Source organism: Neovison vison, chromosome 6 (assembly GCF_020171115.1).
Source record: "Neovison vison isolate M4711 chromosome 6, ASM_NN_V1, whole genome shotgun sequence".
Lineage (NCBI taxonomy): Eukaryota > Metazoa > Chordata > Mammalia > Carnivora > Mustelidae > Neogale > Neogale vison.
In genome coordinates this window covers 2109521-2135753 of record NC_058096.1, presented here as the reverse complement: position 1 = coordinate 2135753, position 26233 = coordinate 2109521, and the positions used below count along the sequence as shown (strand labels likewise).

Below are 26233 nucleotides of genomic sequence, written 5' to 3'. Positions count from 1 at the left end.
AAAAAAAAAAAAAAAAAAAAAGTACTTCCTAGAACTGTAGAACAAGAAAGCAAGAAAAAAAAAAAGGCTTCTTCCAAGCCGGAGCCAGGCATGTGGCCAGGACATGGTGCCTGTGGTCATCAGGGAGACTCCTTAGTGTCTGCGTGCCCCGAGTCTCTGAGTTACGTCTCCGGGAGGACAGGCTGGCGTGTGGAGGTCTGCCCTGCCAGTCTACACTTGGTACTGGCAGGTTTTAAAACATTTTTATTTCGGAGGTGCCTGGGTGGCTCAGGCAGTGAAGTGTCCGACTCCTGACTTGGGCTCAGGTCATGATCTCAGGTCACTGGATCGAGCCCCGAGTTGGGATCCGAGCTCAGTAAGGAGGCGGCTCGAGATTTCTCTCTCTCCCTCTCGCTGCCCTGCCCTCTGACACTCATATGTGCTCTTTCAAAAAAAACCAAAAAACAAAACACTGAACATTTAAAAAGTGTTTTTTAATTTTGGCTACTTGAGTAGACACGAAGTGATAGGTCACAGTCACCTTATTTTGTCTTTCCCTGGTGTCTACTGATGCGGAGTTTCCTCTCTCAGGGCGACCAGGTGGGGTGGTCCTGTCTGCTTTTTACTCTTCTGCTGTCCCTTTCCTGCCTTCTTTTGGATTAATCAAGTATTTTCTATTAGTCTACTTTATTTTCTCTATCGGCTTCTTAGCAAATCCTTTCCAACAATTTTTTTTTCCCAGTGGTTTTGCTCTGGGACTGAGCACAAGCATTCTCCGGTTGAGTGTCGTTGAGTTGGTGTTGTATTACTTTGGTCTCCTCTCTTCATTCTGGAGCCTTCTCCTGTCCCACTTCTCTCTCACACCTGAACCCCCCCCCTCCCCGCTTCGCAGGTGTCACAGCCTCGCACAGGTGCACGATCCCTCCTCCGCCCCATCCCCGTGGCTTTCACGACCACATCCGCTCCAAACCCACCCCGCAACGTCACTATGTAGGTTTTAAACAGTTGTCTTTGAAGGGAATTATGGAAAGAAGAAAAAAGCGTAACAATTTGTGTTTACATATTTGTTGATCGTTTCCAGAGCCCCCCTTCCTATTGTCCACCTGGCATCGATTCCTCTCACTCCTACGAACATCCTTCCCCACGCCTCGAGGTACCCTTCCTGCTGGCCACAGTCTTGCCCTCTATCTGCAAACATCTTTATCTGCTCTCATTTTTAGAGAATTTTTTTGTGGGACATAGAGTTTTGGGTTAGGTTTTACAAATCTAGCCCTTTAAAGGTTTATACCGTTGGTTCTCTCGCTGATACTGATGAGAACTCAGTGGAAATTTTTGCCATTGCTCCCCAGGGATAACTTGTCTTTCTAAGATGCCTGCTCTCAGGATACTCTGTTTAGGTTGCTGGCAGTTGGCGACATCCCTGTATATAAGCTTCTTTGCATGTGTTCTACTGAGGTTCTGCTGAGTTTTTTTTTTTTTTTTAGATTTTATTTATATATTTGAGTCAGAGAGAGTGCACATGAGTGGGTGAGGAGCAGAGGGAGAGGGAGAAGCAGACTCCCCCCAAGCAGGGAGCCCTCAATGTCAGGACCCTGGGATCACGACCTGAGCTGAAGACAGACACTTCACCAACTGAGCCACCTAGTGCCCTCTGCTGAGTTTCTTGACCAATAAGTTGAGGTTTTTCATCAAATTTGTGGATTTTTGGCCATCAATCTTTCAAACACGTTTTCTGCCACATACCGATGGCCTCTGCCATCCAGGACTCCCATTACACGTGTGTTAGATCACTTTCTGTCATCCCATAGGTCTCTAAGGCTCTGTTCATATTTCTTCAGTCTTCTTCCCCTTTTTCTGATAGAATCATTTGTATCGATTTTTCTTCAAGGTCACTGACTCCCTCTGCCATTTCCAACCTGCTGTTAAGCCGATGGGGTGAAATTCTCATTTCAGTAACCATGCTTTTGAGTTCCAGATGTTCCATTCGATTATTTTATTTTTTTAAAGATTTTATTTATTTATTTGACAGAGAGAGATCACAAGTAGGCAGAGAGGCAGGCAGAGAGAGAGGAGGAAGCAGACTCCCTGCAGAGGAGAGAGCCCGATGATCATGAGACCCTGAGATCATGACCTGAGCTGAAGGCAGTGGCTTAACCCACTGAGCCACCCAGGCACCCCCCATTCGATTATTTTGATACTTCTCTTACTCTGCTGTGTGTCCCCGTCTTTATTCATTAGGCGCGTACTTCTCCTTAATTCTCTGAGTTTACTGTGGGAGCTTTACAGTCTTACTCTGTGAAGACAATATCTGGGCCATCCAGAGGCTGGTTTCTACTGACAGCTTTGTTTCTTGATTACGGTTTACACTTTCTAGTTTCGAGGTGTAGTAATTTTTTAGCATATGCTGGGCATTGGTGAATCACGAGTCGTAGAGACCATGGATCATCTTCTACAGAAGAGTCTGGACTTCCGTTCTTGCTGGCAGTTCAACTACTATCTTTATCACCTTGACTTTGTGTAGGCTTAGTTTTAGGCTTTTTGTTAGGTTGGATCTGAGGAATGTCCAAAGTGTCCACCAGCTTGTCAAGATTCAAATCTGAGTGCTGTCTGTCTTGCACACCTTGTCAAGGCTTTGCCTTGCACTGTTTTAAGATTTTAAGATTCGTGTAGCATCGGCCCTATTTTAGGGCAGGGGTTGGCAACCTATGTATGGCTCCTGGCCACATCAGGGCCATGCCCTGTTTTCATGTGGCCCTTGAGCTAAGGATGGTTTTTATATTTTTCAATAATTGTTTTTCTAAAACTCCCAAAGAAAAATCTAAGACTGAAACTGTATATGACCTGCAAAGCTGAAAATATTCCTCCTGGTCTTCACGGATAAAGTGCGCAGACCCCCGGGCACAAGGTCCTCCATCTGGGGTCTCGGCGGAATGTCCTGGGAGTTAGTGAAGCATCAGTGAGATCTTTCCACTAGCCCTGCTCAACCTCTAGTCTTTGTGCCACGCTTGACTCTGTCACAGTCACTTTCCGGTAAGCCCCATGGAGTCTCATTCTACACCTGCTGAGCCCAGCCGAGGCCAAGGACTTACAGGGAACCCCCAGGCCGACTCTGGCTCTGCACCCCTCCTTGGTTCCTTCTCTGGCCGTGCCTCACAGCCTCCAGTGTCAGAAACGCCGCTCTCCATGTCCTCTCCATGCACACACACTTGGCAGCTCTGTTCAAACTATTTCACACATACGGTCACGTTACTTCATCTGCAGATGTTACCCCAAAACGACTTTCCTTATACAGGGAACTTACGTGCATTAAAGTGGGGCTTGATTTTGTGGCATTCCCACAACACGCCCATTCCGTGGGGGGAAGGTCCAGTGTCGGTGGGTCTGGGGGAGGGCTCAGGACCCAAGTGGAAGGCACAGTCCCACAGTTCGAGCATTCAGCAGTTGTCCCTGACACACGGAGCTAGTGCTAACATGAGTGCCGCACCCTGATGTGGACATTCAGAAGGAGGCAGTCATTCCAACTCCCTGGGAGGGTCGGGGAGCCCAGAGGAGTACCTGAGGCGCTGTGGGATCTTTGGCTGCAGCCGCAAGGTCAGTAATCTTGCTGTACTCTGTGGCAGCAACATTCCAACTAAACCCAGCGAAACAAGAAGACCGCAGGCTGGCCGTCTGGCAGGAGTAGCTGCCCTTCCGTCCCGCAGCGGGAATCATGCTGGAACCCCGGCTTCCCCTGCGGCGCTGGGCTCTGGCGAACCTGCCGAAAGCTACATTCTGGGTGAAGGGACCCACGAGGTGAGCCACTGCCAGGCCCCTGTCCACGTGCCCCTCCTTAGGGACCCTAGGGCGGTCCCAGGGTCCCCGTGCTGTGAGTGCTTCTCAGGGTCACACCAGTGTCCAGGGTTCCTCCGGGTTGCTGTCGGTGACCCCCGCGGGCATCCCCGTGTCCACGTGCGGTCGGTGACTCCAGCCGCGTCCCGGGGTCGCGCCCCTGTCTGTGTGCTGCCAGTGACCGGGGCGGCTGCCGCCCGGCAGCCCGGACCCCGCGTCTCGGGGGATCTGCACGGTGGGCAGCGGCCGTGCTCCGGGTGGCCAGGTGCGGCGGCGGGTGGAGACGTCCGCTCCGAGGTCCACGCGCGAGCCCCGCCCGCCTGCCCCGCCCGCCTGCCCCGCCCGCCTGCCCCGCCCGCCTGCCCCGCCCCCGGCCCCGCCCCCGCGTTTCTGTCGGCGGACAGCGCCGGCGCGCCGCCGGGAGGCCTCCCCTTTAAGCCGCGCGCCCCGGAAGCGGTAGCGCGGCGGTGCCGGGGCCGGAAGTGGTGCGGCCGGCGGGCGGCGGCGGCGGGCGGCCGGCTCCGGAGCTGCCTCGCGCGGCCGGGCGGGCCTCCCTGTCGCGGCGCCGCTCAGGCTCGGGCTGGCCCGGCGCGGCCTCGGGGCTGCCCATGGGGCGCGGGGGGCCGGGCCGGTGACGGCGGACGCCCATGGACGCCCCTGAGGAGCCGCAGCCGCCGGTGATCTACACCATGGAGAACAAGCCCATCGTCACCTGTGAGTGCCGCGGCCGCGGGAGGGGGCGGCGGCCGTTGCGGGGCCCGGCCCCTCCCCCCGCCCCTCCGCCCGCGCCCCCCCCCGTCCCTCCGCCCGCCCCCCCCGCCCGCGCGCCCCCCCCCGCCCCCCCCGCCCCTCCCCGAGCGCTCCCGGCCCGGCCGCTTCCCGGAACGGAGGTGTGGCCCGGGCGGCGGCTGCGGCGGGGCCCTCGCTCCGCCCCGACCTCCGACCCCGCCGGGACGCGCTCGCGGGCCGGGCGGCTGCGCTCGGGGCGGCGGGCGGGGAGCGGGCGCCGGGGCCGAGTCCGCGGGCGCGTCCGTGTCCCCCGGAAAGTGCTCGGGGCAGCGCGAGGGCTGCGGGCGCCCGCGGGCAGGGGTCGGAGCCGCGCGACGCTGCGCGGCCACGGGCGTGACAGCTGCGGGGGGAGCCGCGCTGGTCCCCGCGGACGAGGCCGCGCCCCCGGCAGCCCCGAACGCCCCGCTCTGCGCGGCCGGGCCGGTGCCCCCGCGTCGGGGCTGGCGGGCTGTCCTGGGCGCGCCGGGACTTCTGAGCAGCCGGACGCGAGCTTCGCGCCGGGGCGGACGAGGTCAGCGGCGCGCCGGCGGCCGGCGAGGTCTGGCGTCCCGCGGACCGGAGTTTCGGACTGTTGGGATCGTAGCCCCCGCCGGTGCCCCGTGCGCTGCTGCCCCGTGCGCTCGCGGGCTGTACGAGGCGGCGCCGCGGCCACGAGGACGAGCGGGAGCCCACCGCGCGGGGGCCCTGGGCTCGCTGCTGTCCGTGGGTCTTCCTTCCGGCGTGGGGGTCCGGCCGGCGGACGCGCTTCTCCTGCTCCCCCGTCAGAGCCCCGAGAGGCTGTTTGAGGTTTGGGTTCGTGGGTTCCCCTCCAGGTGAGAAACCTCCTTAGGGACCGGGGCTGCGTCTCCGCTAAGTCCGGACCCTGCCGTCGTTCGGGGACAGCCGTCCGCACCCGTGTTTCTGCACTGAGTGTCTGCCTAGGACGCCGCACCTCGCTCTGCCCTCGGCCCCAGAGGACGGGTCCGTGTAGGGCTGGTCCCTCCCGCAGGCGCCAGGTGCTTTCCAGGGCCTCGGGGAACAGGCGCCGCGCCCAGGGGTCTTCCTGTTAGGTGCCAGGGCCTGGAGGTGCCTCCCCGGCGCCCCGTGGCTGGTCTGTGTCTCCACCCCCGAGGTTGGACAGTTTCTGCGGACTTTCTGCAAGTGCGCTTCGGAGGACAAGTTCTTAAGTCTCAGGACCCGGCGTGTGAGTTGTCGTCCTTGTGGACACTGATGGACACATGGGTTTACCGTCTGCGTGCTTGCCCGCATGCATGCCGGCCCGCCGGGGCCGCGGCGGCCTTTCCCCCGGATTTACCGGAGTTCCGGTCCGTGGGGGCCCCGGGTGGTCAGCGCTGAAGCCCGTGTTCTCACGGCGTCTGTCGAGAGGGCTCACGACCTCTGCCTCGCTGGGGTCTGGGGAAGAAAGGGGCTTCGGGAACTTTCAGACGGAGTTAGCTGGGAAGTAAGAAAGAGCTCCACGTGGGACGGGTTTGTGAGCTTCCCAGCTCACACTTGAGTTATGTTCGGGGGTTTCCGGGCTTGGGGCTGCAGCTTTGGGGGCACTTGTCCCGGTTTTGCCTCAGGCCTTCTGTGTCTGCTCCATTCGGTCCCGCCCCTGGTCCTGTGAAGGGAGGAGCTGGTCTAAGCCGTGGAGACTATCGCAGTGGGAAGGAGGCCCCTTCTTCCTCGAAGTTTTGATTTGATACTCGGTACCTGGTCTCCTAGTTGCAACGCTGTGTTCCTGGTCTGGCTGCCTCCTGTCCTGAGACACCGGCCGGCCTCGGCGGCCCCATCCCGTCGGAGTCCTTCCCTTCCAGACGAGAGCGAAGTTTATGCGGGGCTGGAGTTTTCTCCGAGAACGTGCGACACGTGGAGTGGACCTTTCTGAGGAGAAGGAGAGTGTGTCTGCCTCGCGGAAGTGTAGGGGCCGTTTAGGTGTGTGTCGCTGTGAGCAGAGGGGAAAGTCTCCGGAGACTGGGGTAACCAGAGCCCATGATTACGTGAGAGCCTGCTGAGTGATCTTAATAGTATCCTGAAGCTCCCTGAACGTTTTACTGGCCTTCACTCTGCCACTAAGAGATTCCGAACCTGCCGCCCCTTCTCGGACCACCTCAGCAGGGGATGCGCTTCGACCAAGACTGGCAAAGCCAGTAAGTACCAGCGAGCCTGCGCGGCGGCTCGGGGACTGACTGTGCGCCGACGTCCTGCAGCGGACCCCCTACTCGGCATTCTGAGTACCGGCCCTGCGATGTCTTCATCGTGGAGAACGCGCCGTGAGACTGAGAAGAAACCCAGCCGCTTTATGTGATCCGAGTTTAGGTGTCGGCATAGATTAGTTCGTTATCCGCAGCGCTGGGTCCGTTCTCTGCTTTAGGATGGGGACCGGTTTCTCTTCCAAGGGAGTGTTGGGGAAGACACGTTCCTTTTCCAGCTCTCTTCTCTGGCAGACAGTTACTGTAGTTCCGCTGATCTGGGGCATCTCTTTGTTGACCCTGCGCATCGTGCGGAGAAGAGCACGTGCCCTCCACGCAGGATTTAACGGCGTTCGAGGCGCCGCAGTGCCCCTGCTGACGGTCCGAGCTCACCATCCCTTCCCGGACTGCGCTGTTTCTTCTTCCGGATCTCTGGTTTGGGGTTTCACATCTGCCACTATGAATTTTGCAAGAGGGAAAAAGGCAACAAAATTGAGCAGATACAGGATGCTTTGTACCTGGTTGGAGTTTGATTTTTCGGCCTTCGGGTAAAGTTTTGAAATGTGCGGGGTGGGGGGGGTAGATATCCCGCCTACCCTGAAGGCGTGGTGCTTGTGATTCAACCACTGCCTCTTGAGTCCCAGAGAAGTCCCTTCAAATGTCTTTTGTTCTGATCGATGCGCAGCAGTGCAGAGCTGGCCCGTACTGACCTCTCACGCCAGGAGCGACCAACAGCTGAGACGTGGGAGGAACATTCATCCTCAGAAACCTCACTCGTTCCGTGACTGACGGTGCCACCGATTGTCCTTGCCCGGCTTGGTGTGTCGTTTGTGCCTGTGCCTGCTTGAAACAAGAGGTCTTTTATGGGGGACCTCGGGCGCTTCATGGTCTCGTCCACCGGAGATAGAGATGGCCATAGTACCGGTCTCAGGGGGTTCACACAGAGTTGGAAGAATGAACTTGGGGAAAGCACCCAGAAGAGGAATCACCGTGCAAACCGTTAGCCTGACCGCTGAGGAGTGGTTCCTAGACTGTTCACAGGGCACTTAACCGAGCCACGCAAGCGCCCTAGAAGAAACGTTTTTCATTCTTAGACAAGTGCAGTGACACACTGATGCGGTGGTGCCCTGTCGGACACTGCACAGCTTCGCTAGCTTGGGAGTCTGATTGGACATCGCCACCCTCTTGGCGGCTTTCTTTTGGTGGTACTTCCTTTTATCATAGCAGCCGCGCTGTTCTGTGACACCGTCGTGTCCTTGGAAGGGAGGTAGCAGGATCGGGTATTGAAACTGCACACCTCCGGGGGGCCTGGTGCGTCTCCAGCGGCGCTGTCCGGTTCGGAGCGCCGTGGCGGGTGTGGCTTTGCTGTGGTGCCCGCGTTCCGAGTAGGTGCACCCAGCTCCAGGGCGGACGTGCACTGATGATGTAGGAGTAAAACGTGCCTTTTCCGTTTGAACTTCGGCTTACAGGCCCGATTTACAAGATGTGCCTCAGAAGCGTTCCTAGTAAATTTGGTGTGTGCAAATGAGAGTCAGCGGTCTGATTTTTGTTTTTGAAGTCCGGATGAATGTCAGAGATTACCAAGCATGGCAGGCTGCCCAGAGCCAGTCTCTGCCTGGGAGGGAACGGACGACAAGGTAGGGGTCCACACAGCGACACGGGAAGGGCCGAGGGGCCGGGCTTTGGTGGGAGTGTGTGACTGACCGAAGGGCTTATTGTCTAAAAGGCTTTTTGCCGGTGTTGACGCTTCTCTTCATGGCTGTCGCATGGTGCCGTGTGTGTGTGTGTCTCAGGGTCCGCGCGGGTTCCCCGCTGCTGCCCGGGCCTGGATGCTGCGGACCCTGCTCTGGCCCTTGTCAGGCAGCCCCCTCACTCTGCAGGCCTCGGAGCCGGCCCCGGGGCTCTCCTGCCCCCGTCCCCGTCCGGTCTGCTGGGGACTGGCCTCCACCTGACTTTATGTGCCTTCCCCAGTGGTTCGGACTCACAGGGTATTTGGGCTCTAAGTAAAAACGGATGCCCTTGGGGTCATTCTTGACTCCTCCTTTTCATCACAATTGGCGGTCAGTCTGTCCTGTCATTTATCTTTGACACTTATCCAGAAGTCAGCCACTTCTCCCCACCTTTACTGTTGCTCCCCCCAACGCAAGCCGCCTTCGCCTCGCCCTGGGTGTGCTCCTGCGGCCTCCGGTGGCCTCCCTGGTTTCGTGCCAGCCCCTTGAGGCGAGTTCTCCGTGGGGCGGGGGGGCGATCCCTCTGGGGGTCCTCAGAGGCACGCTTGCCTCCTGGGACCCTTCCAGGGCTAGCCGCCTTCCGAGCGTAACCCTCGCAGACCTTCCTGTGGGCCCGGCTCGGGCCTCACCCCACCAGCCCCGTGGCTTTCTGGCTGCCCCCACTGCCCTTCTGACCCCTCACTGCCTCCCCCCACTCCGGGAGCTGCTCCCGGACCACCTCCCGCACCTGCTCCCTGTCGGGCTTACCACTGACTTGATGCAGTCTTCTTGGCTCCGCACCCCTGACACAAACATTTTGTTTTTCCTTCACTCATGTCTTTCGTCCACCCCGACCCAGGCTGCCTGTGAGCCACAGGATGAGGGCCCGGCGTCTGCTGGTCACTGCTGGCCTCCTGGCTCCTGCAGCCGAGCTGGGCACACAGTAGGTGCTCAGTAAATATCCACTGAATAAATAGAATAGATAAATGAGTGAGCATCTCTAGGAAACACGGTGCTGTCTTTGAGGCGTCCGTAAGTTAGAGGCTTTTGACAGCATAGAGGCATGTTCTTGAAATGCGGGTCATGTTGAGCTAAGACAGCTTTGTGGGAAATGCTTAGAGAGCCTGAGCCCTGATCACCCAGACTTGTCTTAGGGAGCCTGCTAGGTGCCTAGTGTTTGCACTGCTGCAGACCTTCTCTGCAGGCTTCGGACCCCAGGCGTCCAGGTCAATCCAGCAGGAGAAGAGAGGCTCCCTGATGTGCTAGGGACCATTTTCCCTGCATTGGTCCTTCAGAACTGGGTTCAGATCTGCTTTCTTTACTATAAGTCAGTAGAAGTTTATGACCAAACGCAAGCCTTCTTGGGTCGTGGATTCGGCCTCTGAGGGGAGCAGGTAGGATCGAAGGACTGCCCAGCTGGCATTTGCATGAAGCCTTGCAAGAGGACCTCTGTAAGGTTCCAAACCAGCCTCAGCCCTGAAAATGCATAAATAAAGGAGGAATAGATTTCCAAAATAAAGAATGGAATCCGGCAGTGGACTTGCTGGGTCAGAAGGTCAGAGCCGTTGGAATATTGCCGGCTGCTTCCCAGTCGCTCCGGGAAGAGGGGCGTTTCGAGGCCCACTCGGCGCGCAGACTTGTGCTTTGGTGTCTTCGTGGAGCTTTCATCTGCCTGCTGGAAGGTTCCTCCAGCATCCGGCCCCAGAGCAGTGCCCCGGCAGCGGCACCTGTCGGGTTCCCTAGTGCTCCTTAGCAGGTGATCCCCACGTCTCCCCCAGGTGTGGGCAACCTCTCTCTGCTTTCTGTCTATCCACAGTGGTGTTCTCTCGAGGTTTCTAGACATGAGATCACGTGGCGTGCGGTCTCGTGGCTGCCTTTCCTCACCCAGCCGTGTTCGGAGGCTCGGCGGCCGCCTCTGTGGAGGTCGTGCCGATCCGTCGTGTGTTCCTTCTGTCATCTCCGGGTGGTCCGCTGTGCGGGTGGACCCCATCTTGTTGATCTCTTCCCCAGGCGAGGGGCGTGTGGGTTGTCGGTGCTCTGTGGCTGCTGTGAGTTGAGCTGCCGGGAGCACTTGCACGCCCGAGTGTGGGCTCCTGCTCCCATTCTTCATGCGGAGATTGCAGGAGTGGAATCGCTGTGTTGGGTGATAAGCTCATGTCTGACTTGTTAGGAAATTGCTAGATAGTCCCCGAGTCTGCACTGACTCAGATCCCCACCAGCGGCGGTTGAGGGTTCCGGTGGCTCCATATTCCTGCGGACACACGCTTGTCTGTCTTTTATTAGCTTTCCGAGTGGACGTGAAGTGCTGTCTGGTTGGGTTTCCATTTGCATTTCCCTCACGACTAGTGAAGTTGAGCCTTTTTGCCTATTCTTATCAGCCATTTGTACATCTTCTTGAGTGAAATGTTTACTCAGATATTTTGCCCATTTTTAAATTATATTATCACTGAATTAGAAGAGTTGATGATATTTGCTGATACATGTCCTTTTTCAGATCTGTAATTTATTTGTGAATACTCTTTCCTAACTTTTGACTGTATTTTTTCATAGTGCTGTCTTTTGAAGTACAATTTTTAAAAAAAAGATTTTATTTATTTATTTGACAGAGATCACAAGTGGGCAGAGAGGCAGGCAGACAGAGGGGGAAGCAGGCTCCCTGCTGAGCGAGAGCCTGATGCGGGGCTCGATCCCAGGACCCTGGGATCATGACCTGAGCCGAAGGCAGAGGCTTTAACCCACTGAGCCACCCAGGTGCCCCTGAAGTACATTTTTAATTTTGAAGAAGTCTAGTTAACGCTTTTTTCCTCATGGATTGTGCTTTCGATGTTCTCTCCGGAGTCTTTGTCCAGCCCAAGGTAGTTGTAGTTGTCCGTGGGGCATTTACCTGATGATCAGTGAAGTTCTTACGTGTTTATTGCTGGCGGGACCCCTTCTGAACTATGTGCTCAGTCGTGTTTCTCGGACATTCAAGAGGTGTGACCGAAAGCATGTCTAAAACATGAACTGGAGTAGCATTAGGAAAAAGTGTGCTTTCTATTTTTGTACTTTACACCATATGCATTAGTTTCCCAGCAGTGTTGTCACAAATTACCAGAAACCTGCTGGCTTCAAGCAAGGGAAATAACATTCTCTCAGGGGTCTGGGGACCAGAAGTTGGAAGTGAAGGTGTTGGTAGGCTGTGCGCTCCCTCCTGCAGCTCCGGGGGAGGGTCCATCCTGCCTCTTCCAGCTCCGGCTGTCGTTGGAGCCTGTCTCTGCCTTGTCCTCATGTGGCTACCGCCTCAGCGTTTGCTCTCCTGTCCCTCATCACGACCCTGGTCACTGGATTTAGGGCCCACCCAGATGATCTGGGTGATCTCATTTGAGATCCTGAACTTCATTACAGTTACAAAGATCCTTTTTCCAAAGGAGATCCCATCCACAGGCTCTCGGGCTCAGGCGTGGACAAGTCGTTCCGGGACCGCGTTCCTTCCCGACATGGCGGTGTCTGCCTTGGTTTCCTGGTGCGTAGCCGCCAGCATCCATTGGGCGGCTCTGGTTTTATATCGCTGCTTCTATCTTTAGAGGTTTGTCCTCGTCAGCTCTTGGCCACGGGAATGATTCCTGGGTGTCTGGGACCTGGGGCTCTAGATGTTGACCCAAGGTGGGATGATCTCTTAGAAATAGCGAACATTTTTTGTAGTCTCTCCTTCCTTGATTATTTTCCCCTCGGGAAACAAATGCCTTTATTTGGCTTTTGGGGCTTATGTTCCGTTATGTTTTGTTCCTTCATATTATTTTAGGCCCTTGTTTGCAAAACTAAAAAAAAAAAAAGTGAGTAGAGAAATTGTGAAGAAACTGACAACAGATTTAGACCTCGTTCTCACTGGGAACTGTTGTATGTTTGGAAAGTTTTCTTGTTTTTAGCAGATCTGTTTAGCACTTGGAAGCAGTTGGATATATTTTAGAGCTAAGGATTTTAGGTAGAGCCTTGGCACTAACGATATCCCGTTGGGGTAGTAATTTTACTACCTCACCGTGCACCATTCATGGGCACTTTTAGACCAGCTGGATCAGTTAGTAAGTTTGCAAGCACAGAGGCAGACAACAGAGTGGGCCGTCAGGGGTCATTTTGAAGCAGAAGCCCCGAAGGCCGGCTCCGCTGTGCCTGAGCCCTTGGTGTGTGACGGCCCAGGGAGGACCAGCAGCCAGGTGCCCGACTTCTCTGCCACGGCTTCACCGAGCCGCTGGGGAGGCAGACACCATCTGCCCACATGGAAGGAAGGGGGACTTGTCCCTAAAATTACCCCTCAGAGAAAGCCTTTGCTGCAGAGTTAAGTAAAATAGAAATCTCGCTTCCTTTGGTTCAGCAGTCGAAGCACTGACTCAGTCAGCCGTGCTGGAGGTCTCCAGTGTGATCTTACCCGTTCTAAAATTGCATTTGTGTCCCGAGACCATAATCTCACCGCCAGCAGTGCTGGCACCGCTGCCGCAGGGTGTCCCGAGCTCTGGGGTCCGGCGCTGGCTGGTGTAGACTACGAAGGGGTCGGGGCAGGCTCCCCGGTCAGCAGGTGCACACTGTGCTTCTGGGCTCTGCACTGTTGCCAGGGCTTGGGTCACCTCTGCCGGCAAAGACCCCAGCCCTCGTGGAGCTTCCAGTCCACTGGGAGGAGGGACACGATGGGCAAAAATAGCAAATTATGCAATCAGTGATGAGTGCTGTGGAAGAAAGAAAAGGACAAGGGAGGTGGGAGAGTTGGAGCATTTCACACTTTTTATGATGGAAAGTTGGCAAATGTGTGCAGAGCAGAGTAGGATAATGAAACCCCACAAGCCTGTCCCCCGAATCCAGCAGTTGGGAGGATTGGCCAGCCCTGCCCCTGTCTGCGCCTGTTCCCACCAACCCTGTGTTCGTCCAAAGCAGACCCCGAGTGTGACGTCACGGACCTGCACGTGTGTGTGTTACGGGGTGAGGCGTTGTCTCCCCTCTCGTGTGCTGGAGCCCTGAAGGCCGGGGTGACGGTTTGGAGCCGGGGTGTTCGGGGGGGGAGCGGGCTGGAAGAGGACGAAGTCTGGGCCCGAGGATGGATCCAGGGGCCTCGCGCAAAGAGGAAGAGTGCGCTCCCCCCTCCTCCAAACCAGGAGGAGCTGAACGACCTTGGACTTCCAGCTTCCGGAATTGGGGGGACAAGTCGGTGTTGGTGAAGCCACCCTGTCACATCTTTCCTCCTGGCAGCCCAAGCTGAGACAGTGTGTGTCCCTCAAGACGGCGTATCGCGAAGAGATCAGGACTTTTAAAAGCATAACTGTAAAGCCTTTTTCACATCTAAAAAAATTTTCCCTAATATCGAATACTCAGCGTTTACATGTTCAGTGTGTCTTCAGCGTCTTTTTCTTTTAAGCTCTTTGAATTAATTGGTGTCCACATAAGGTTTGGAGCTCGTGCTCTCAATCTGGCTTCAAATCTCAGGTTTCCCTCCGTCTCCCCTTTGTTCCGGGCGGTTTACGGAAGAGCGCGGCCTCGGTCCTGTGGCCTGTCATCTTCCTTCCTCCCGCTTGGCCAGCGCTGTCCCGGGGTGCCTTCCGTCCCTGGAGTTCTGTGTCTCCTGGAAGATGGTCCTCGGAGCCAGAGGCTGGGTCAGGTTCAGGTTGAATGTTTTTGGCCAGATAGTCTTCTCCACCAGTGGCGTGCCGGCCCCACTGGGGTCTCTCTGGAGGGAGCGGCCTTTCTGTGGCTCACGCCCTGTGGGGCACAGACTGGCGGGATTCCAGTGTTACCATTTCGTCTTCACTTGTTAGTGGAAATGTGTCTGTATAAAGTGTGTGTGTGGGGGGGGCACCCGGGTGGCTCAGTCGGTTTAACGCCTGCCCAGGGTCCTGGGATCGAGCCCCACATTGGGCTCCCTGCTCTGCGGGGAGCCTACTCCTCCCCCTCCCTCTGCTGCTCCCCCTGCTTATGCTCTCTCTCTCTCCCTCTCAAATAAATAGAACCTTTAAAGCAATTGTGTGTATGTGTGTTGCGTGCTCGTCCAGTGGTGTGGGTTGTGTGGGTTCACGTACTGACAGGGATTGTCCTCCATTGGTAATCATTTACCTTTTGTTTTTTTTTAAGTATCATTATGAATTTCAGGATTTAAACCCACCTGCTTTTTTTTTTAAAAAAGATTTTATTTATTTATCTGACAGTCAGAGATCACAAGTAGGCAGAGAGGCAGGCAGAGAGAGCAGGAAGCAGGCTCCGTGCTGAACAGAGAGCCCGACGTGGGGCTCAATCCCAGGACCCTGAGATCATGACCTGAGCCGAAGGCAGAGGCTTAACCCACTGAGCCACCCAGGTACCCCAATAATTCTTTTTCTTTTTTTTTAAAGATTTTATTTTATTTATTTGACAGAGATCACAAGTAGACAGAGAGGCAGGCTTCCCACTGTGCAGAGAGCCCAATGCGAGGCTCGATCGCAGGACCCTGGGATCATGACCTGAGCTGAAGGCAGAGGCTTTAACCCACGGAGCCACCCAGACGCCCCCCACCTGCTTTGTTTTAGTCGGTGGCCTGTGCCGTCCTTGCCAACCTGCCCGTGGTTCCGTCTTTGCTGTTTAGTCGGCCTCTGAGTTGTAAGAGTCTTTGTGAGTGTCTGCTGTTAACGTGTTCCAGACTCCTTTCCAGCCTTGGCCCTGGAGTCTGCCCTTTCTCCAAGGAGTCCTGCTTCTTTTTAGTGAGGAAAGGTTTTCTAAGACCCTAGTCGGTACGCTTGGGCTGCTGACGGCCGCTGAGTCTTTGTTTCAGGGCCAGAGCTGGGAGTGCAGAGGTGAGGCCTGCCCGACGGTCGCTGGGTCCTTGTGCGATTTCAGGACTCGGCGTTTTTTTTTTTTTTTTTTAAGATTTTTATTTATTTATTTGACAGAGAGAGAAATCACAAGTAGGTAGAGAGGCAGGCAGAGAGAGGGGAAGGGAAGCAGGCTCCCTGCTGAGCAGAGAGCCCGATGCGGGACGTGATCTCAGGACCTTGAGATCATGACCTGAGCCGAAGGCAGCGGCTTAATTCACTGAGCCACCCAGGCGCCCTCAGCGGTTTTTTTTTTTTAAAGATTTAAAAAAAAAATCTATTTATTTGACAGACAGAGATCACAAGTAGGCAGAGAGGTAGGCAGAGAGACAGGGGGAAGCAGGTTCCCTGCTGAGCAGAGAGACCAATGCTGGACTTGATCCCAGGATCCCGAGATCACAACCTGAGCTGAAGGCAAAGGCTTATTAACCCATTGAGCCACCCAGGCGCCCCAGGACTCAGCGGTTTTAATGAACCGCTAGATCTTCTGTGTTTTCTTTCTTCCCATTCTGCGGAGACTTGGGGGTGACAGGTAGAGTGCTCTCAGACCGGAGCTGCCTCGCGGTCCCCCATCGGGCTCTTCCCCGTTTCTGATTATGCAGGCCCGCCTGGGAACAGTCCTTTCTCACAAACCCCTAGTGGCCGCTGCCTGTCCGGGAGCCCCTGATCCCACCTTGTGTGGCCTCTGCCCCTTCGCCACCAGCAGTGACTCGTGAGCAGAGATTTCAGATGCTTCTAGTGTTCTCTGTGGCGCTTGGACATCTCACACCAGGAGGCATGGGCCGCCGGCCAGCCTTGTTCTTTCTCTGGGGCTCTACTGCCAGCTGTGCGCACATTTAACTCCCTTTGTTTTCTTTTTTTTTTCCCCTGATATTTTTAGAGAAAGCTTTCTTAAAATTTAACTTTGTTTTGTAATCACATAAAATATTTACATGCTCTCACAACCGGATCTTCCAGGCAAGGTATGGAGCGTAGATTTCTGTCCTTTCCACACTGACTCTGTCTTCACCTAAATATTCTCCTGCCGTTGAAAAAAAAAAATTCATACGCATCCGTACTTCCCTTCTTAGGAAGCAGGTCACAGACCAAGAAACAGTTCCTCTGCCTCCCTTTTTCTCTCAGCACTTCCTAGAGATCCTGCTCGTTGGACTTTCCAGCCGCGCAGAGCTCCGTCCGTGGTGTGGATCATGGGTGTTCTGTGGTTGACGCTCCTCCGGTCCTGTCGGGAAACTGGATGGTTTTGTCTCTTGCTCTTTCAAATAACCCTGAATCAGACAGCCTCATGGTGCAGTCTGTTGGGATGGATTCCTTCAGGGATCGCTGGGGCTGTGGTAAACTCGTAATTTTGCTGAATATCGCTAAATTCCTCTTGGTAATGGTGAGCCTTTTAGAGGCGGCAGCCAGACCTCACTGAGAAAGTGGTCTTTGGGAACTCTGGGGAGCCGGAGGTTTCAGGAGCGGGTCTCTCCAGAGCCCCGGGGCAGGGCTGGGCCTGAAGCAGGCACCTCGAGCTGGAAGCGCCGTGATCCGAGCTGCTGCGGTCCCCCCGTAGTTCTTTACGTGAAAATCTGTGAACTGTTCAGGCTCCTTCTTCCCGCACTTGCATTCAGATGCCTTCATCCAGACCTTCGTTTTGTCTCGGCTCCTTACGTTTGGGTCGTGTTTGGTCTCTGAGCTCCAGAGAACGGCCCGTTGGCCTCCTGGTTAGAAGCGTCTGCTTAGACCCCGCCGAGCTTGTGGCGTGTGCTCAATTGTCTTTCCTGTTGGACAGGACAAAGACTTCCGGGCTGCAGATCTTGTCTCCGGGTGGGACCTCGTCTCTCTGTTCTCTGTGGGTAAGCGTTGGTTCCCTTTCTGCAGACTCCTGCGGCGTGCAGTTCACTTATCACAGACATGTTCTCTGCCTTTTCCCCTTTGATCACACCCGGGGGTAGTAATTGGTACAGAGACTGGCTCCTGGGAGAGGGAGAAGCAGCGTGGGCGGGCGACCGTGTGCACGGACGGGCCTCACAGCGAGGGTCGGAGGGTCGGGGTGGAGCTGGGAGCCGGATGGAGTGGGCGCTACCTGATCGCCCGCAAGAAAACGGCCGGACGTTCTGATGCGTGAGCTAAAATGGGCATTTGGGCAGGACGGCTGACGGGCAGGTAAAGGCCATCCCCACCGTCCCCATCTTGTTGGCTGTGGGAATGACCTTTCTTCCAACGTGGCCTCTGCAGCAGGAGGCTGGGAGGGCTCGCTTGTTTCGTGTCAGGCCCGAGCCTCGCCATGAAGGAAGGGCAGTGCGCGCGCAGAAGCGGGTCCGTTGCCCAGGCATTTTGGGGCACAGACGAAGCCTTGGCTTCTACTTCTGGAATCTGGGTGGCGTCTGATCTCGTGTGTTTTTTCTCCTGAACCCCACTCCCCACCTCTGAGCCCCAAATGTGAAGCCTTTGCTGTGCAGACAGGCTGGGCGGGCCTCGACGATGCGTTTGGTGTCAGTTTTCCCCATGAGAGAGCTGCCCGCGTGAGGCCTTTTCTCTCCGGTGCGGGTGTTGTAGGAGACGCACAGCGCGCACACCCTGCGCTCGGTTGACCCGGCGGACGCGCCTTCCCAGCTCGTGACCTTGGACGTCTGTATCCTTCATTTGCAAGTCTGTCCGGCCAGACGCTGTTCAGGAACAGTTCATTCGTGTGTGGTCTCTGGGCAGGGACAGGCGTCGTTAGGGTGAGTGTCTGTGCTCTCCTTAATTAACCCCCGTTTTCAAGCAGGAGCGCGCTGCTCCCTGGTGAACTCTCGCTTTCTTTGGTTAACGGCACGCTTAAAGAATGGCTCTTTCTGAACAGTTTTCTATACAACAGAGGCCAGGTAAAGTACATGTTTCCTTTGACTTATTTGTTCAAAGGTAGAGACTCATAGGATCCCTTGCTGGGAAGGGCCTTGAAATTGGTCAGCCGGTAGCCCAGGCAGCCCGTGGCCGTGCAGCTTCTGGAGTGCCTGTGAGGAGGTGCTCCGACCGGGGGGCGCTCAGTGTCCCAGTGTGGGTCTCGCACCTCGCACCTGCTTCCTGTCGAGCTACAATCTGCCCCCCACCCCGTCTTTGCCACCCCTTAATGCGGGGGGGCTCTGGAGTCCTGCAGGGCAGAACTGATGCTCTTGAAGTAAGACGTTGTCCACGAGGTATTTGAAGACATCCGTTTCGCTAACAGGCTAAAATAGCCTGGGTGCCTTCAACCACTTGGGATAAAGTACGAGGTATGTTTTATGGGAAAAGTTACTCTGTCCCTTTACTAAGATTATACTAAAGAATTTGAAGAAAAATTATGCCGTCTGAGGGTATCAACAAGTATTTAAAGACTTGATGTAAGATCTTCGACCCAAGGTAAATGTCCAAAGAAAAATACTATCTGGAAGATGTGTGTACTGGGAGGAAGGCTGCCCGTCAGTTGCAATCGGCCGAACCTTTTGGTTTTCTCTGCTGCTTTCTAGTGGTCACAGTGTCCTGACCCTTTCATATTTCCATGAGATTTCATAGCTTTGCGTGTTTAAGGGTTGGTAACTGGTCAGCTTTTGACAGAAATGTTGGCTGTTGACGGAAGGTCTTTTGGAACCTGTTCCTTCAGCCAACCAGCTTCGACAGAGCCTCTATACATGAATTACCAAATAATACAGAAATGTATTTGTCTTAGGGTTCTGGGGGTCAGAAATCTGAAATGGGTCCATTGGGCTAAAATCAAGGGGTTGGCAGGGCTTATTCCTTTCAGAAGAGAAGCCATCCCCTTGTCCTTTTCCAGCTTCTAGAGGCTTCCCACATTCCTTGGCTCATGGACCTTCTTCCATCTTCAACGCCAGCAGGGACCTGTTCAGTCCTTCTCATGGTACCAACTCTTCGGTTCTGGCCTTCTGCCTCCCTCCTCCCCACGGAATATCCTCCCCTCTAGGTACCTTGGCCCACCTGGATAATCCGGGATAATCTCTTTATTTATGATCACCTGATTAGCAACCGCGTCTCCTTGACCTTCCGCCTCCGGGGTCTTGTAGTGTACCAATGTAGTGTTACATTACAGGACTAGGCCAGAGATTTCCAAATGCCCTTAACACACGTGTGGGGAAAAATAAAAATCATGGGGAGTAATGATTGTACAAGCGTGAGAATCCCGTGTCCTTCCCAGTGGAGAGTAACTTTTCAGTTCAGCCTTGTGTTTTCCCCGAGGCTTAATTTGTAGCTGTCGAGCACTCAAACCACATTGGTAATTCAACTACTTTATCTGTAGACGGTTCAGTGCCAGATTCAATCTTAATGTCATAACTGCGTCCTAAAATATTCTAAAAATCGTTGCATAAACATTATAGGAACATCAGCAACCAATTTACAGCTTTTTGAATGTAGGTACAAACAGTTTTCTTTGGTGTTAGAGAGAATCCGTACCTTTTAGTTTACACGTCCTGTGTCCCTGAAATGCAGAAAGTGAGCGCCCTGTCATCTTGTCCCTCAGATAGAGCCCCACGGGGCAGTTTGGTTTGGGTGTGGACTTCCAGCAAGGGGGCAGGGGTGGAGGGAGGTTGCCTCTGGTCCTAGCCGGGTCAGCTTCGTGTTGATTCTGGTCGGTTGCCATCTAGTGTTAAGAATTAAAAATGTGACTCTTTGTTTTGACACTAAGTAACCGTGACTTTGTCGCTGTAGTGGATGCAGAGATACAGTGGTGGAAGGCGAGGGTTTGCACTGTGCCTCAGGTCGCAGGAGACTCATGCAAAGGGTGCGACAGCTTGTGACCGGGGTGGGGGTCGGGGGTGGGCTGGGCCTGCTGTTAAGCTTTGGTTAGACTCTCATCTCAGTGACAGCATCTTGGGCCAGGAAAGACTGTCCAGCCTGCAGGTTTCTATTTCTGCTGTGATCGCCTTCTTTGAAGAGTTATTTCAAAAAGAGCTGTTTTCTTACAGTCTTACTGTTGGGGATCACAAACCCAAGAGAAGCGTCTGTATGTGTAGTTACCGATATTTTCTCAAATGGACACATGTTCGTTTCTTTTCAGTGTTGATCCAAGTTACTGATTACTTTCTCTGTAATTGAGTTCCAGTTCTTTTTGTTATAAAAATTTTTTTCCTTTATTTATGTGACAGATCACAAGCAGGCAGAGAGGCAGGCAGAGAGAAATGGAGAAGCAGGCTCCCTGCTGAGCAGAGAGCTCGATGTGGGGCTCGATCCCTGGGATCATGACCAGAGCTGAAGGCAGAGGCTTTAACCCACTGACCCACCCAGGTGCCCCTTCTTTTTGTTTTAAAGGTATAAAAAGAATGTTGAATTACGAGGTAAAGGTTTAAGAAGAATGTGAAATACGACCCATTCATGTTTAAATCACTGAAATCGTATTTTTAAAATTTTTTTTTCGCTCCGTGTTTAATTAGCAGTCTTATCTGCTCTTGGCATAAAAAGTTTTAAATTGCACGATTAATATGTTTAAATATATGCTGGTAAAAATCTCAGAATGCAGTAATAATCCAGGAAGTACCAAAGGTCTGGTCAGAAAATCCTGCTGTGGCAGGAATAAGACGAAAACAGGTTCATACAAGCAGAAACCAGGGGCTCTGGCTGCCTTTGTTGGGGGCATCTGAGCTGGGCTCTTCTCGGCGGGGGCAGGTGCGGATAGGTCTGGGCAGCACCCTGAGTGCCGGTGTCCCTCGTTCCCAGCAGGGCGACTGTCCCAGTGTTTCCCTTCGCATTTGAGTGGCCCCCGTGCCTGTCCCTGCTTCTCCGTCTCCTGCCAGGGCACAGCCGCGTTCGGATACTGGCCAGGGGCCGAGGACGACTGTGGTGGGCTGCACAGCCCCGGAGCCGCCCCCCGCCTGTGTCGCCTCTAGAGATGAGGACGGGGGCATGTTAGACACATGCAGGGGTGAGATGTTCGTGTTAGTAGTTACGCTCTGGAGGACCCTTATTAACTATTTTGAGGAGTCCCCCTTCCTCACACACACAAAGAGGGATCTTGGTTGTTAGAGTAAATACTCTGACTTTAGTCTTTCACTAGGCCTCTCGAGGTGGAAAATCAGCACAGGCGTTTTCTGCACACGGTTCTCTGAGGCTGGGCGCTTCAGCCTTGAAAGCCTCCTTTTTGCTCGGAGTAGCTGCTTTCTGACAGCCGTCAGCTGGGAAGTTCTCTGTCCCCTTCTAGTTTGGACCTCCGAGCTCTGCGGCCTTGGCGCCGTCGTGATCGGGCGGTTGGGGCTTCTGCCGCGTGTGTCTGGTTGGTTCACCCCGTCCCAGGAGCGGGGACGTCGTTCCTTCGGACGGTCGTGCCCGCACGCTGCTGTCTCCTTCCTGCCCCGGCGCCCCGGAGCCCGTGTTCAGGGGCGTCTCGGGCTTGCGGGGTACGCCGCAGCAAGGGGAGGCTCGGAGGATAATGACGGGTGTGCGGTCGGGACAGTGAGGGTCGTTCTTCGTTCTCAGTCGGTGGTTAGAGAAATCTGACCTTCAAGTGTAGCCCGGGGGTGCCGTGTTCGTCTGCCGGGGCGCTGTGACGAGCAGCTGAGGGGCCCCGCCCGCGAGGCTGAAGCCAGCCAGCGGGAAGCCGGGGGTTCCCAAGTCCCAGCTCGAGGTGTCCGTAGCTGGGGCCTTCCCTCCTTACCTTGCAGACGGCGGTCTTCTCTGTGTCCTCCCGTGAGCTCACGCCCCTAAAGCCTCTCTGTGTCTCCACATTGTCTCTTACAAAAGGGCACCGGTCAGATCGGATCAGAGCCCGAAGGCCCGAAAGACCTCATTTAATTCAGTCACCCCTTTACAGACGTGATTTCCCGGTACAGTCACATTCAGAGCCACCAAGGGTTAGGGTTCTACATGGATTTGTGGCCGGGGGTGCGGGGGGGGGCACAGCTCAGTGTATAAGGCCCTGAGGCCAAACGGTCTATTTAAGTCCACAGTTACTATGCTAGCTGACTGTAATCTTTTCAGATTAAATTTAGGACACAAATTAAAGGTTTATGCCATGAGAGCGTGTCAGAAAAATTAACTTTATGGTCTCCATTTAGATGAGTTTTATTGTTCTGGTAGGGTTTTCCGAGGGAGGTACATGGGGCACATAGGAGGCTCTCTGGAGCCGTGTGTACACGTGCAGGCCTTTGGGACGAGGACGAGGACCGGTGAACACAAGCGAAGCAGGAGAGGGCTTCATCCTGCTCCTTGGCAGAACAGCAGATGTTTTAGTACATTAATCCTGGAACCTTTTAATTTTAAGGAGGCCATGGGAATGGCAATCCAAGGTAAGAAGTCAATTTAGCTAATTGATTATTTTCTTATTTTAATGATTTCTAAGATGACTATCAAATAAAGGAATACGATGAAAAATGATACGTTAAAACATAAAAATTTGTTTTTATTCTAACAAAAAATGTAGTAAGAGTAACCCAGACTACTTTGTGGCAGGCCCGGCTTCAAGGTGGTTTACTTGGGTTCACTCCTTTGACCTTCGCCACAGCCCACGGTGTTCTCACTTCTACTCCCCAGGCGGCCCGGGGAGGCTCAGGAGGGGTGGCTGTCCTCAGGCGCAGGCGCTCAGCTAGGAGATGGCGTGGCTCCGACAAGACCCAGGCCAAAGGGCTCTCTGCGCGCATTTCCTCCCCTGGCCCCACCTCTGACGCTGGCTGCCCGGAAGCGTCGCTGCTCTCAGCAGGGATTTGGTGTCCTTATGTGGTGTGGGGGAGGCCTTTTTATATGTACGTGTGTGTACGCATGTATACACAGACACATGTGTATATGTGAGTGTACGTGTATGTACACACACACACACATTGATGATAGCAAAATAAGCAGATGCGTTAATGGCCCACATCAATTCCCAGTGATTTCTTTAAGATCAGTGCAGAAGCAGTTTGGATAACGGTCTTGCTTCGCGTTCGACGACCCTGCAGTGTGCGAGTCGGCCTGGTCTGTATCAGAAGGTTCTTCTTTAGCTGAAGTGTAATGCGGTCACCCTGTCGGTTTGGGAGCTAATGGACTTGGCAGTCTGTTCACGCTGAGATAAGAGCGGGGTTAAAAACTCACCCTGCGCTCAGAGCTGGCGTCCGCCGTGAGCGAGGGCTGTGCCCCAGACGCGCCGGCCTCTCACACCTCGTCGTCCTGGCCCGTGGAACGGGGTGGCGCTGGCCTTCCTGCGCGGTTACCGTGAGGCCTGGCTCAGGGAAGGCTCGCCAGGTGTCCCGTGTGTCGCGTGTGCACACAGAGTGTCCTGTGTCCATTTTAGCTCCTTCCAGCATCTGGATGCATCGTGAGTTTATTTTGGTGAAGGAGTTCACGTTCACTTCTCAGGGTTTCCTTTTCGGCCGGACGTTTGTGGCTGTTCACGTCAAGCAGAAGGAAGCAGTGGCGTGGGTCACACGGTCAGGCTGCGGCTGGTGGATGGGCGCCGGCTCCCTCTCTCCTTAGCTTTGTGGCCTTGAGCGTGTGCTCTGCGTCTCCCGGCTTCGTCCCCTGACCCTCGTTGTCCTCAGGGAAAATCGTGCGCACCGCACGCACGTGTCGCAGGGTGAAGTTAGACTGTGCAGGCCAAGAGCTGGGTTTTCTTGAGACGAGTTATTTAAAGGTGTGCGACAATCTTACTTTGTGATGTCATTTTACTAAATATAAAATTGTCTCAAGTTACCAAGTCAATAAATTCTAGAGCCCATTTTGCCCGTATTCACCTAAAAATGTCGTAACTGGATTTCTTTTTATTCCTGTTGTAGGTGCTGGAGATCAGAACTTATTTACCTCTATTTATCCGACGCTTTCCCAGCAGCTTCCGAGAGAGCCCATGGAATGGAGAAGGTGGGGCACGTTCATTTTTTGGCTTCATCTCCTCATGGTTCTGTAGACATCTCTGCGCAAGTAAGGGGCAAAAGCTAGAGCCTGAGTTGTGAGGTGTCTTGTAAAGAAAGCAGGCCGTCACATAGGCCGTGGGCCTCACTGGTGAGAGTATGGTAATTTTCTGACTGAAACACAAGGCGCTGGAAACAAGACAGTTCTTTTGCGTTAAAGGCCCGCTTTTATAGGAACCACCTCTGATTCCTCATGGCGCATCAGAGTATCTTTTTTTTTTAAATTTTATTTAAGTTCAGTTTAGTTAGCACACTGTATTATTAGTTCCAGAGGTAGAGGTAAATGATTCTTCGGTGGCATAGAACACCCAGTGCTCGTCACGTCCTGTGCCCTCCTCAATGCCCGTCCCCGGTTACTCCATCCCCCACCCCCTCCCCTCCAGCAACGCTGGTTTGTCTCCTTGAGTTCAGAGTCTGTAGCAGAGTGTCTTAAAGGCACAGACTCCACTTTAGAGCAGAACACATGGCCTTTACCTACAGTCTCAGCAAGGGCTCCCCTCCCTGGGCTCCTGGGCTCCTTTCTTAAGGGTGAGGAAGTCCGCGGAAAAATGTTATTTGTAAATTAGGGGGGACGCACCGGACCAGCCATCCTGTTCGTCCTTTTGCCTGTGATTGTTTGTCTCATGACTTGTTTGGAGAAGTAGTCCACATTGAATTATCCTATTGGAAAACTTACTTCTGCTAAGATGAGCTGTTATTTCTAGAAACTGTTTGGACTTTGACTTGCTAGTATGGGGGAGTCCGATTTTAGTCAAGGTGCGTGCGCGTCTCCGGTGGTTAGTCCTGCTCGTGTCGTCCCGTTCTTGCTGCATCGTCCTCTGCCCGCCGGGTGCAGCCCGTCACCACGGAGAACCGCTGTGGCTTCCTGGGGTCCGGAGGTGGGAGCGGTCTCGTGTTTGTGTCCGGCGGCGTGGCAGGAGGCGTGCGGGTGGTTCTGAATTGCATGTATGGAGCAGACGCATGTAGGAGAACCGTTCAGCACCTGAGGAGGCCGTGCTGTCCACGAGAGATGACAGCCCCGCGGAGGAGTCAGTGTCCGGGGAGACGGAGGGGTCTGGAGAGGTTTCCGATACGCGGTATTTAGCCCTTCAGAGAGACGAGCGAAGAGTGTGTCCGTGAAACAAGACGAGGGCCCGCAGGAGACAAGCAGAGGCTGTGGATCTCGTGTGTGTTCCTTGGGTCGCCTTCCTGCACCGCCCGAGCCGGAGGACGGGATGACGAGGCAGGAGGGCGACGCGGTGGAGGCTGGACATCTTCCCTGGAGAGGGACGAGAGACGGAGGCCTCGGGAGAGGCGGCTGAGCCCATGCACCCCGCATCCGCCAAGGCGGCTGCTGGAGACGCAGGCGACAGCGCCGGGAGGGACAGATCTCGTGGGGCCACCTCTGCACCGGCCCGTGGCTCTGGCTATGGACGGACGAGCTTCAGCGCCGTGGATTCGAGGCTCCGCAGGCAGTGGGGAGAAGCACCGTTCTGACGGCGGCCCGTCTGGATGGGAGCAGGTGCAGCCAGGCGGCAGAGCGCTGCGCCTCCCTGGTGCTCCCCCGGCGGGGCGGTCGAGAGCTCATCGTGGCACAGACCGGACGCCGTCCTGGAGGAGACTGGCCCCGCGGTGCCTTCCTGCTTGGAGCAGGAGGCCTTCCGAGGGACGCCAGCCGGAGGGAGGACTCTGCGGTTGTCAGAGAGCCGGGGGTGGGGGCGGTGCGACACGGGGAGCGGCGAGTCCGGGAGCTGAGAACGTGGGAAGACCAATAGCACATCAGAAAACTGTCACCAGAGCGTGTGCGGGGCTCCAGACCCCGGTGCTGCTGCATTTAGTAGGGGGGCCACGGAGCCGTGGGACCAGGGCGCAGACAAGAGACGGGCGGGCAGAGCTGAGCCTGCCGATTCCATCACGGACGCTTGGACGTTGTGTCTGAGAGGACGGCGTTTGGGGAGGTACCGAGGGCCGAGTGGTGGCCGCTAGAGCATGTGTCCGTCCGCAAGCTGCGTGTGCGTTCGTTCGGAACGAGGATCCCGTGAGGCCATCCCAGAGTAGTGGGGGCCCTGAGTCCGATGACGGGTGTCCCGGGAAGACACAGCCACTTGCCGAGGAGCAGTCGCCTGGACGTGGCTGCAGAGAGGGCGTGA

General features: G+C 55.0%; 1 protein-coding gene across 2 annotated transcripts in view; it reads left to right on the top strand.

Annotated features, from left to right (window-relative positions):
• Positions 1-4370: 4370 nt before the first annotated feature.
• The window catches only part of TRAPPC10 (trafficking protein particle complex subunit 10), a 78938-nt gene continuing 57075 nt past the window's right edge, over positions 4371-26233 (top strand). For both annotated transcript variants that reach the window (XM_044250789.1, XM_044250788.1), the window contains exons 1-2: positions 4371-4521; positions 23973-24054. In XM_044250789.1, coding sequence (XP_044106724.1) covers positions 4455-4521; positions 23973-24054 — 149 coding nt within the window. In that variant the 5' untranslated portion in view covers positions 4371-4454. The remainder of the gene's footprint in view (positions 4522-23972; positions 24055-26233) is intronic.